The 12844-nt window shown below is 32.4% G+C and overlaps 1 protein-coding gene across 3 annotated transcripts; it reads left to right on the top strand.

Moving 5' to 3' along the window:
* On the top strand, nucleotides 7612–11457 carry LOC107645759. Of its 3 annotated transcripts, XM_021104127.1 has the most exons (7): nucleotides 7626–7687; nucleotides 8171–8269; nucleotides 8741–8878; nucleotides 9054–9170; nucleotides 9859–10034; nucleotides 10156–10240; nucleotides 11198–11457. In XM_021104127.1, exons 2-6 carry the CDS (start codon nucleotides 8233–8235, stop codon nucleotides 10237–10239), a joined length of 552 nt encoding a protein of 183 aa, XP_020959786.1. In that variant the 5' UTR covers nucleotides 7626–7687; nucleotides 8171–8232; the 3' UTR covers nucleotide 10240; nucleotides 11198–11457. The 3 variants fall into 3 exon arrangements, 2 of the variants coding, with proteins under 2 accessions (XP_016205340.1, XP_020959786.1); XM_016349854.2 differs by lacking the exon at nucleotides 10156–10240 and having other exon boundaries at nucleotides 7612–7687; nucleotides 11167–11392; XR_002348392.1 differs by lacking the exon at nucleotides 10156–10240 and having other exon boundaries at nucleotides 7612–7687; nucleotides 8171–8920; nucleotides 11167–11392.

The following is a 12844-nucleotide window of genomic DNA, read 5'->3' as shown; positions in this document are numbered from 1 at the left end:
ATTTCTTTTCAACACCAAATTTTTTTATTTTCTTTAATTAGATTAGCTATTGCATTGCATGATAGGTTGCATGATAGTTAAAATTTGTACATATTTGAGCATTTTTTTTTATGTTAGGACTACTTGGTTATGGTGATGATTTCTTTTCCAAGAAAACTGTTTTTAGGGCACCCTACCTACGCTTAACCCACTTGTTCTTATTTTAGCACATTACAAGCCTTAAAGCGGAAAACAATGAATGTCCTTTATTTGGATCTTTGATTGGCTTAGGCTAGTGAGTGTGAGTGTCATCCAAGAGTGGGAAAACTTTGGGACATTAGTTGGGATAAAAGGGTGTTTGTGTTTTGTATTTTTATATTGGAGAATTGGTACATACTCATGTATTGATTAAATGTATAGACATTATGCATTGATGTTCTTGTGTATAGTTTGAAAGAAAAAGAAAAAAATGAAAATAAAAAGAAATAAAAGTGAAAAGGAAAAAGAAAAGAAAAGAAAAGAAAAAAATGTATATAGAAAAAGAAAGAAAAAAAGAAGAGCAATAAAGGGGACAAAATGCCCCAAAGTGAAGCTCAATAAGAATCAATGCATAAGTGTTATGAAATGAAAAGAAAATGCATGAGTATGTGGAAAAGTGAGGAATGGGTAGTTAGGTTAGTACTTAATTGTATAGGTCATTATATAGGTTAGGTGGGAAATCCATATTTGCTACACGTATGGTGGCGCGCACGTGCAAAGTACGTGCACGCGCCGTTGCTGCCACCTAGTTCACTTAAAGCAAAACGTGGCCAACGAATTCTAAAGCCTTGTGGGCCCAATCCAACTCATTTCTGATGCTATTTAACCCAAGGAGTGAAGAGGGAAACATGTGTTAGTTACCAATTAGTTTAGTTTTAGCTTAGTTAGTTTTGAGAGTTAGTTTCTAGAGAGAGAAGCTTTCTCTTCTCTCTAGGATTAGGATTAGGTTTAGGTTAATCTCTCTTCTTAGATCTAGGTTTAACTCATGCTTTGATTCACTTTAGAAACTATACTTGCAACGAGATTTCATTTGTGAAATTCTAAACCGTCAAAAATCTCATTCGTCAGCGTCCCTCACGCGCACGCGTCGGTTGAATTTTTGGCAATAGTGCGTATGGGACAGAGAGTTGTGCATGCGCGAGTCTGCCTCCGCGCCAAACGCACAACCCTTGTCACGCGTACGTGTCCCTGATGCGTACGCATCGCTCGAAAATAGCGCGATTCACGCGACCGCGTGCTCTACGCGCACGCGTCGCATGCGACGCACAGTTTAACTAGATCTGCGCCAGAATTCTTATCTTTTGTCCCTCAATCCTAATTCTTTCTTCTTCCTTCTTCCTTCTTTATTCTTTCTTACATTCTGCTACTTTCTCCCTCCTTCTTCATCCCCTTCATCAAGGTTCTTTTCTTCTTCCCCTTTTACTCTTCCATTATTACCTTAATTTATATTCCCTTCTTCTTTTTCTTTTTAATTTCATTATCTATATTTTCTTTGTCTTTCTCTTTCTTTTTCTTTTTACATCCTTTTAATTAGTGTTAGAAATCTAATTGGGTGATTATTTTCTTCTATAATTGCTTGTGGATTATTAAGGAGTTGTTTGACAATTATCAATAATTATTTTTGGGTTGTTTGCATGTTCATATTTAATACTTTCAATAACATATTTACCATGCATACTAAGTGTTTGTGAAAAAGTCCGTATGGCATTGTGCATTTTTAATTCTTCTATCCTTCTACTCTAATGCCTGTTTTTTTTTTCACAAAACCCTTTAAATATTTTATTAATTGAATATAATTGTCAATACAAACATGATGGTTAGTTTATTACGAGTGATAATACAATTTAGCTTTTGATGCTTGATCTATGCTACTCATGCCTTTACCGGCATGCAAATAAACATCTTGCATCTACTTGCCATAACATGCACTTGCTATATTTTCATTGATGAACTTATCACATGTAGTCGCGACCATATGTTAACGACATCCTTCTTTACCATGCAGTTCTTATCACTTGTACTGTCCTCCTCCTTGCTTTAACCCTTGGCTTTACATGTTACTTACGTTTTCCCTTTTCAGGATGGCCACCAAGAAGGGTAAAGAGAAAGCCGCTCCCAAACTACCGACAAAGAGAGGAACAAAAAGAGCGCTAGCTGCGAAACCATCCTCAACATCAGTCAAGCCATCCACAAAGCGAGTCAAGAGGATCATCAAGGTCGATGAAAAAGAGAAAGCCTTTCCAGCAAGGGACACTGCGCGGTTCACTAACCGCTACTGTGAACAGATGTTCCCCCATCTTGGCTGAGCGGAACTATAACAATGAGCACCTACTCATCCTTCCGACCCACATTGTTGAATTTGTTGAGCCCCGTATTGAGCGCAGATAATGGGGATTCTTACGGAGACAGCCAAGGCAGGTTAACCTTTCATGGGTAGTTGAATTCTACTCCAATTTTCACATGCCAACCCTGCAGTCTGTCTATGTCCGTCAGAAGCAAATCCCTATTTCCGAAGAGGCCATTCAGCAAGCCTTGGATCTCCCCCCTGCTGCAGAAGGATTGGACGCATACCAAGAAGCCTCTTTCAAACGCCAGACATACCAATTTGACTGGGATGCCATCCTCAAAGTTATAGCATAACCTGGCAGCAGATGGATCTATGGATACCATCGATCCCGACCTAAGGGAATATTGGCTTCAGCACTCACCTTGGATGCTCGAGTGTGGGCACAGATTATGTCCCACTACGTCTTTCTGAGCACTCACGAGTCCTCCTTCACTGCAGATATGACTGTTCTTCTCTGGTGTGTCCTTACAGACCAACCTCTCAACCTACCAAGACACCTCCGGGACGCCATGGGACACGTACAGATTACGGGCAACCTATCCTTTCCCGCCTTGGTTTCAGATCTAGTCTCGGCAGCCGGAGTCTCCTACAGAGCTGGGGACACCAAGACCATACTTCCGTGGGATGATCAAATTATGCCCAATGGAAAGCACATCAGACCTCCAGCAGCCACTATCATCCGGACCGCAGACCCGGCTGGAGACACCCCTTCTCCTTCCACATCACAAGCACCATTAACAAATCATCTGTTCCTTCAGATACTTCAGAGGTTGGACCGGCTTGACTGGCAGGCAAAGCAAATGGAGCGCCGTAACAAGCGCCAATTTACATACCTTAAGGAGCTGATTGTTGGCAACCACCCATCTGAAGAAGAACCAGACACTTCGGACTCCACCTCATCCACCAGCACAAGAAGCCATGTCAATCCCGACTGTGGAGATGCTGCTACCAACCCCCCTTTGTTTCTGACTGATGGCACCAAGGACGATACCAAGCTTTAAGTGTGGGGAGGTCGGTCAGTACCTAACTTCCGGAGGTAAATGTTTTTCTTAACACCAATAGGTTATTTTTCTTTTATTAGATAGAATAGATTGCATGATAATAATTATTTGCATGTATGTTTGCTTGGTTAAAATAATAAAATTCTTTTCAAGACTTTATTTTATGATATTTCACTAATTTAAATTAAAAACTTTTTAAATAAACTTGTTTAAAGACTGTAAATTGGAACATGAATGACAGCTAAGAACACACAACCCAGTGAGATTTTTGAGCCTAATTATATGGTTATATTATTTAACCATGAATTGTTATTCTTGTGTGTTTTCTTCCCTATGATTGTAATCTTTACCTTGTTCTTTTCTATATGTCCAATGTTTCATGTGTTTATATGCATGCATATGATTCAGGACATTATTCTATTAGCTCACTTATCCCAAATAGCCTACCCCTTTCAATTACCTTTGTTAGCCACCTTGAGCCTTTTAATCCCCATTTGTTCTATATTTTACCACATTACTAGCCTTAAGCATAAAAATAAATTAAATACTCCAATTGAATCTTTGGTTAGCTTAAGATAGTATGTTAACTAAGTATGGGAAAACTGTGGGAACTTGGGTTAATGAAAGTGTATAATGTTTAAATAATAAAATGTTGGAAATTTAGGTACCTACTCATGTGAGACCAAAAAAAATTAAATATCCATGTGCATTGATAAGTTATGTTTATTTTTCTATAAGAAAAATATTCAATAAATAAATAAATAAGGGGACAAAATTATCCCAATGTTAAGTTAATGAAAAAATCAATGCATATGTGATAAAATTAAAGAAAAGTTGATGCATGAGTATGAGATGCAAAAATGAGAATTTTGGGTAGCTAGGCATGATTTAAGAAGAATATAGAGTATGTATAGGTGAGAGCTTAGGTTAGTCAAGGATTCAATTTATAGCTCACTCAGCCATATATATACCCTCACCCTTATCTTAACCCCATTACAACCTTGAAAAGACCTCATGATATTTGTATTGGTACATTAAATATTTGTTGATTGGTTAGGTGAAGAACAAAATTTAGAAAGCATGACTAGAGAAGACTAGAGTGGATTACCCTATACACTTGAGTGATTAGAGTGCACATACACTATCAGTGAGGGTTCAATGCTTAATTTTATGTTCCCTGCTTTCATGAGCTGTCTACTTACGAGTCTAATTGTATTTACTGTATGATTTAAATTAGTGATATCTGATTTATGTGTGTCTTAGAGAACTTATTTACTTTTAACCAAGTGTACAGAATCATCTTAGCATATAGTTGCATTCATATATAGGTTGCATTTCATGAGTCTTGTTTTTTTTTCCTATCTATTCTTTTGATCTCCTTGAGCTAAGCATGAGGACATGCTAATGTTTAAGTGTGGGGAGGTTGATAAACCACTATTTTATGGTTTATCTTATGCTCAATTGAGTGGTTTTTATCAAGTCCTTGCCCACTTATTCATATGATTTGTATGATTTTACAATTCCTTCCTAGTGTTATTCTATGGTTGAAAACTTGCTTCCTAGAGTCTTTAATTTGTGTATTTTGATTCTCCTTTATACCATTTGATGCCGTAATCCGTGTGTTAAGTGTTTCAGGCTTTATAGGGCAGGAATGGCTTAGAGAATAGAGAGGAAGCTTGCAAAAATAGAAGGAACACAAGAAACTAAGAACATAACCAGCGAGCATCGACGCGCACGCATGGCTCATGCGTGTGCGCGACATGAAAAAATTTGCAGCGACGCGTACGCATGGATTGGAGTTTGCACAAAGACGTGTGTGCATGAATGACGCGTACGCGTGACACGCCAAGACAACCAGCAACGCGTACGCGTGACTGACGCATACGCGTGACATGCGCGATCTGTAGAAATAACAGAAAATGCTGGGGGCGATTTTGGACCGAATTTTGACCCAGTTTCCAGTCCAGAAACACAAACTAGAGCCGGGGAACGAGCAGAGACTAACACAGATTCTCATTAGCATAGGTTTAGTTTTTAGATCTGAATCTAGAGAGAAATTACTCTTCCTCTAGGTTTTCTTTTACATTCACATATTTTTAGTTTTATGCTTTTGCTTTGGATATTGAAGAGTCATTACCTCTATTGAAGATATTATTCTAGTTTGTTTTCTCACTCCTTTACTCTTCCATATTCTTAATTCTTGTTTAGAGTTACAATTGGATTGTTTTTAGAATTTTTTAATGTAAAGAATTACTTTTACTTTTAATTAATTTGTAGTTATTGTCTATCATGTCTTCTTTTTATTCCCTTTTTAATTTTATGCAAGTAATTTTCATGTCAATGAAGTAGATTCCCAACTTGACATGGGGTTTGATTAAAAGGAGACACTTGAGTTAGAATGCTCAAGTGATTAGTTAAATTGGAAGTTGTTGGCTAATCCTCTATTTACTAACGCTAGACCTTCCCAAGGGAGAGAACTAGGATTTGCGAATAAGAGTTAACTCAATCAGTTGACTTTCCTTTATTTAGTAAGGGTTAACTAAGTGAAAATAACAACCTCTTTATACTACACTTGAGAGAATTCCAATAAAGATAGAACTTTCAATTAATCATTCCCCCGGTCAAGGCTTTTTATTCTAAATATATAATTCTCTTTAATTTATAATTATTTATTTTCTGTCATTCAACTCTCAATTTTCTCAGAAAACTCCTGATTAATAAGATAGCACCCGTTTGTCAACTCGTTGGAAGACGACCTAGGATTCATACTCCCAGTATTTTTATTTTAAAATTTGTGACAACCTTTCTAAATTGATGAGCGGATTTTTGCTGGTTAAGAACTATACTCGCAATGTATTTCTATATTGATTTCTTAATTGGCTGATCTCCGCCCTCCATCACAAACCATCGGTATAGTCAATACTCTAAAATTATAATTAGTTATTAATTATTATTTATAAATTAGATACTACTAATGACCAAGGAAGCAAAAAATAAATTGATTTTTAATAGAAAATACACTTATAACTGTACTCACAATTTGAATAGAGTGAGCATTTTTTTAATTTATTTATGAGGTCCACGTTATCCGTCATCTTCTTAACTTTATAAGAAGATGAAAATGGGGACTATCAGATATTTGAACTTCAACGATAAAGAGGAAGATAGTGTTCATAACCGTATCACTCGTATACGTACACACAATTGTCAATTGCAAAATTGAATTCTATAATTTTGTGAATATCAGTCGTTGGAATAAGTAGAGAAATTTTAGATTTTTGATATATGCAAAGAAAGGGATTGATGTATTTTGAATTATGGTCCTATACATATCTCATAACTTATACTTTTATAGTTGATTCATAGCTAATTTTTTTTTTTAATTTGATTGACTTTAATTTAAATTTGAATTAAACTTGCAGATAAAGTAATAAATATTTAACAATTTTTAAATTCTAAATTAAGGTGAATATATGTAAAAGAACGTTTGTAGCTGCAATTTTTAAAAAGAATCAACAATATTTAAAAAAAAGTGCTAAAAGGAATCAACAAATTTTTTTTAATAGTGTTAAAATTTAAAAAATAACTACTTAAGTAAAACAATTTAAAATTTAAAAACTAACAACTTAAGTAAAACAATCTAAAATTTTAAAAACAACAATCTAAATAAAATAATTTAAAATTTAAAAAATAACAACTTAAGTAAAACAACCCAAACAAATAATTTAAAATTTGAAAATAACAATCTAAGCAAATAATAATTTATAATTTATAAATATAATTCTAAAAATTTTTAGTGACGACATCTAAGCAAATAAACTCCTAGATTCAACGTATAAACGCCACTTCAGCTCTCCATTTGTATTACTATAAAGATAAAAATATGGATAATAAGAAATGAGGTGATTTCTATGAAAAAAATATAATTTAGTGAATATTTGACTAAAAATAAATTATTTTATTATTTGTGAAATTTAAATGAAACGAAGATAAAAAAAAATTAATAATTTTAATATGTATATTTAAAGTACATGTCAAAATTTTTTTTAACCATTGTCACTTGCGAAGCTGACAAGTGCTTAATCTAATACTAAACTATTAATAGAGGGTTGTCAGATAGTGGAAATCTAACGTGTCATGTTAGAGAGAGCTTGAGAGTTGGACATTTTATGGTATTCTCTAAATAGTTAGTTCATGTGTGGTCTCTCATTCAATCATTTATTTTTTTTTCAAGTAAACTTTGCTTCTTAAAACAACTTCTTCCTTTAATTAATTCTCCTTCATCTTCTACTTCAATATTTATTTCCTCTTCACCTTACAGGTATCAAAAACCTAAAATTTTAAATTTGAATGGCAAAAGAAGAGTATAATTATAACCCAGCATTCATTGTTCAGTTTGTATGGTTGTTTCAATGTCTTTAATATTTTCTAACAACTCCTCCTCTTATTCTTTTTCACTCCCAATAGTGTTATTCACTCTTTCATTTCAATTAATTTTCTCCTTCTTTTTTTTACCTGTTTTTCTAATTTTTTTAGTGAATTTTAAATTTTGAATTTTGGAGAAGTGGTAGTTGAGTTTGTAGCAATTTCTGACCTAAAAGCTTTTATTTTCCAGCTCTTCTGTTTTTTCTCTGATTCCTAGCGCAATGTTCAGAAAATTCACGGCCAAGTCTAAAAACAAGCTTTGATTACTTTCGATTCCATAAATTTTCAATTTTAAGGTTTTTCGTTTGAGGTTTTTCAATTTTTTGTTCCATATTCTAAAATTTTGTGATTTTAATTTGATTTTATTTTTTCGCTTCAGTTGCATTTCGACTGCGATGTGAGGAATCCAACATGGGCATCGGTTATGTATAGGGTCTTCATATGCATCGTTTGCTCCGCTATTCGTCGCATCTTCGAAGTACATATTAGCTTTCTCAGAAAAGTTTCTTTGCTGATTGTTTAAATTGTGATGATTTCATGATAAGTTTTTTCGTGGATGTTGGCATTAGAAATCTGGTAAGACAAGTTAACAACTTGCTCTTCTTTCTTGACACACTGGTAAGTAAGTGAATGCATTTCAATTGTCTTGAAGAGGACGGCATGAGGGTTGAGTTCTTTAAGGTGTTATATATGTAATGTTTGTTCATCTGAGCTTTAATGACTCTGACAATTTATGGCATTGTAAATTTTGTCTTTTGGCTTTAATGACTCTGACAATTCTTTCTTTTAATTTTTCTTTCAATACTAACTATTTCTTATTCATTCTCACCTACATTTATTTTCCACCTCTTCAGACAAGTCAAAAGAATATGAAATTTCAAATTTCAATTTTGAATTGAAAAAACAAGTATATTTATAATCTCCTGTTTTCATTGTTTACTGTATTCAGTCGTTCTTCTGGCGCGTGCTACAGCTGTGGTGGGGATAAGCCATATGGCCAGGGATTGCAACCAAGGAGGACGCAGATGTGGAGGCATGCACGGCAACGGTGGTGGCAGCGGATCCGCTACAACTATGGGGATTCTGGGTACTTTACAAGGGACTTCTAAACAAGCTCTTTGAAAACAAAGTTTGATCACTTCTGATGTCCAGATTTTCAATTTTGAGATTTTTGGTTTGATGTTTTTCAAGTTTTTTTTTCTGATCTACTATATTTTTACTTTTTGTGATTTTTAAATTCGTTTTTTATTTTTTCGCTTTAGATGTGTTTCGATTGCAATGTGAAGAATCCAACATGAGCGTCCATTACGTATGGCTTCTTCATATGCATCGATTGCTCCGCTGTTCTTCGCAGTCTAAGAGTGCATATCAGCTTCTGGGTACATTCCTCTCTCTTAAATTCACGATTTTCTTTCTATTTTTGTAACTGGTTTACTTCAAATCTGGACTTTTTTGTTTTTCTTTTTGCCTGATGTTATATGAATTCATGTTCATAATACTGAGAAAACTCGAGTTTTTAGCTTCTCAAATTTGTTGTTAAAGTGTTTTTCGGAAGGAAAATGGATGGGTGGATGAGAGTGTCATTCTAAAGCATAACAACGAATAACATTTTTCTGGCTTTATCACTCTACAGGCTTTCTTCCTCATGAACACCTTTTTAATTTATTTTATTTTTAAATAACTTTGGCTAAAATTGATCAGAGCAGTGAACTATTTGTGTTTGAACATTAGCTCCTGAGGCATTGATATGAACAAAAAGCTTTCAGCTTATTTTGTCTTGGTTGGGTATTTTTTTTTACCGTTGATGTGCGCATGTGCCTTTAAAGTATATGCATACTTCTAGAATTTTCATGTTTAAATCTTAGTAGAAATTGTTGTCATAAAAGATGCATTTGTTTGTGATTTTGGGGTTGCAGAAAGTACCTTTCTTTTTTTTCACAATTTTAATATTGTTTAATATGTGATTGTGGTATAGATGTTGTGGATGCATGCAACTTTGGATGTGAACATTTAAAAATGTTACTGTATCTTAAATACTATGCAATGTGCATTCTCTGACTGAACCAGTGAAATTCAAATTCCATATGGACTTTTCTCTTATATGTACAAATGGAGATGGATTTGCAATTAGCAAAGCAGCAGATAAAATTGAAGGCATTCATGGTAAGTTGCTAAATGAAGCTGAGGTGGCAGCAGCTATTGAAGAGAAAGAAACTCATGCTTTTGAAATTAATCCTTTTCAGGTAACTTAGTTGTGAGTTTTTGTTCTTTTACTGTTATACCAATTCTTTTTTTTTTTTAGTTTTCTATCATTATTATTATGATTTGTTGATACTGTAAAATAATTTTCACTATATGTAACAATTATTTGAATCATTTGTGCACTTTCAATTGTGGTTGAAGCTTGAGTTTACATCAATTAGTGAGAAAGACATCTTTGATGAATAAGGTATTCTTTGGCATTTGATTGTCTTCAAAATTATTTATCATTATTGATTCTTATTGTATTTTTTTGTGATTTGTTTTTGTATAGTTTAACGGTATACCAAGGAGCTTCATATTCTTATATTTTCCTAATAAATATAATTTAGAAATGTAAATAATAAGTTTAGTAATTAGTACAAAGAAACTATTGGGGTAGATTTTTTATCAAAGGAGGTGCAATGAGAATATAGGATTTTCACCTTACAATAAGTTTAGCAATTAGTACAAAAAAAACTATTGGGGCAGATTTTTTATCAAAGGAAGTACAATGAGAACATAGGATTTTTACCTTACAAGTTTGTGATTGGTAATTAGTTGTACTCTTATTTCTTTTTCCTTTCTTGGTGCTTCTGTGTGTGTTTGAGCATATCTATATGCATCAGCTGAATAATTAGGAAATGTTATGAATTTTGGAGATTTAGTTAACCATTGATAGAAAAATGTTGTGTTGAATTATCATATGACCATTTGTATTTAGGTCCTCTTTGTTAGACTTTGTGTATTGTGCATCCAGTTTTCTAAAAAAAATAACCATTTATGTTTCTAAAATGATTTAGGACTAAAAAGTTCTTGAAAGACTTGTTCATGTGATTGATAAATTTGATATCATTCCGTCTTTGAGCAATTAAGTGGGCAAGAAGATTCTATATGTCTACGTGTTCTTTTTTATTTATTTTTAAAAGAGTTGTGTGCTAATTTTGATTTGTCTGTATATTGTATTTTCATTTTTTTTATTTAAAGGATATAATTTTGGCTTTAAAGATTTTTTATTATCATATTATTAAATTGATTTATAACAATCTATAAAAATCAAAATTGTGCACCATCTGTTTTTTTGGATAACAGGTTTGGTTTCTTAACACAACTTATTGTTATTTTATTTTTTTGTAGTTTTGGTTTAGTAGCACTTGCCTTTTTTCAGACTTCGATGGAGGGAAGAAGTAATCTTCAGTACTTTTGAACGATTTGCTATACAAGTGATACAATTGGTACCCCAAAAGAGTGATTTGAGAGGTTTCTCAACTTCAATCCATTAAGAAATAGTCTATATATACAAATTAAAATTTGTTGTATCATTCGTTTTCACTGTAAATCTAATGAGAGACCAATATTATTTCTAAAGTTTATAGAATATATAAGTGCATTGTTGACATATTAAGTAATTATTGACACGAGTATTGATAGTTTAGTTTGAATCTAATCACTAATAAAATGGAAGATCATGCCTTTGTGTTTATTTTTAGTATGATCAGTGATATTTTGCAGTTTTTCTTGCGAAATTAAAATAAATAGAACAAGTTATATACATATTTTAGTACTGTAATAATTATGGTTGCAATCTTTAACAAATTATTTAAAACTTTAATAGAAATACAATATGATTTTTAATATTTTATAATTTATCTTTTTAGTATATAAAAAGTTAATGCATGTTTAACATTTAATTCTTTTAACTATTATAAAGGTAATTAAATTTATAATTCAATATGCATTATGTGTTTTATAATGCATATTATCAATATTACATTGAAGCAATATTTTTTTATTAGAGGCTAATATTAGAGTATAATTAATAAATCATGATTTTGATGAAATCTTAAATATTTCTATATAATTATCAGAGTACCAACGTTCTCCTATATTTTTTTATTATGTATTTCTAAATAAAATAACCCTTCATTTATTTCATGTTTAATTTCATTTGCTTTCTTATCAACTTTTGTTTCTCTTTTTTTTATGCTTTTTAGATTCTTTTGTTCCCTAATGCATTTATGGCCTTTGTGTATAAGGAGATTTTTCATAATCTATGACTCGGAGCATTAATTTTTTTATGTGTAGAAAAATCTCTATTTGTATCATTGAGGATGATTGATTAGTAAATTGTGGATAACATTTTTAAGTTGAAGTCTTGATATTTTTTATTAGGTGGTTCAATGTTTAATAGGAGGTTATTAGGTAACTCTATCCAATGTTAAACCTATTTTTTTGTTGATTGTTCAGCAAATATATGAAATTGTGTTTTTGTTATGTAACATGACATGAAGAAACTTTTTTACATTAATAACGAATTTGCAAAGAATGATTTTCAGTTTCTCATTTATGTTGAAAAATTTGTATATGTTAGTTTAATTCGATTAAGGACAGACATTAAAATTTTTAAGTATAATTTTATTTGATTATGATACACACTATATTATGCATAAATAATGTATTTTGTTAATTGGGAATGGATCCTCTCCATTGAAGAAAAAACTGGATGGTGTCAATCGTGATCTTTTACCTTTGATTGCTCTCTCTCTCATATTTAATTTTGCCCCCACTTATAAAGTTAACAGTGAGAGATCACACTGCATTTTCTCAAATGTTAAAAAAACTGGAAAGAATCTATTTCCTTGTTAATTTCAGTGCTAAATATTTTTCGTGCATCGCATAGGTCATTCACTAGTTATATATAGAATAAACTATTATTTGTATTTACGGATGTTCAAAGCATTAATAAATAGGTGTGTTTTGAAAGAGTCCAACAATTTTATGTGAATTTGATGCGATATTTTTTATGATTTGTTAA

This window comes from Arachis ipaensis, chromosome B06 (genome assembly GCF_000816755.2).
Source record: "Arachis ipaensis cultivar K30076 chromosome B06, Araip1.1, whole genome shotgun sequence".
NCBI lineage: Eukaryota > Viridiplantae > Streptophyta > Magnoliopsida > Fabales > Fabaceae > Arachis > Arachis ipaensis.
The sequence above is the reverse complement of the archived record's forward strand: the minus strand, read 5'-3'. Positions and strand labels throughout refer to the sequence as shown.

Coding starts and splice junctions, on each gene's coding strand:
- LOC107645759 (XM_021104127.1), top strand. CDS start 8,233: ATGCATCGTTTGCTCCGCTATTCGTCGCATCTTCGAA. Junction 8,270..8,740: donor CTATTCGTCGCATCTTCGAA/GTACATATTAGC, acceptor TACTGTATTCAG/TCGTTCTTCTGGCGCGTGCT. Junction 8,879..9,053: donor TACAACTATGGGGATTCTGG/GTACTTTACAAG, acceptor TTTTCGCTTTAG/ATGTGTTTCGATTGCAATGT.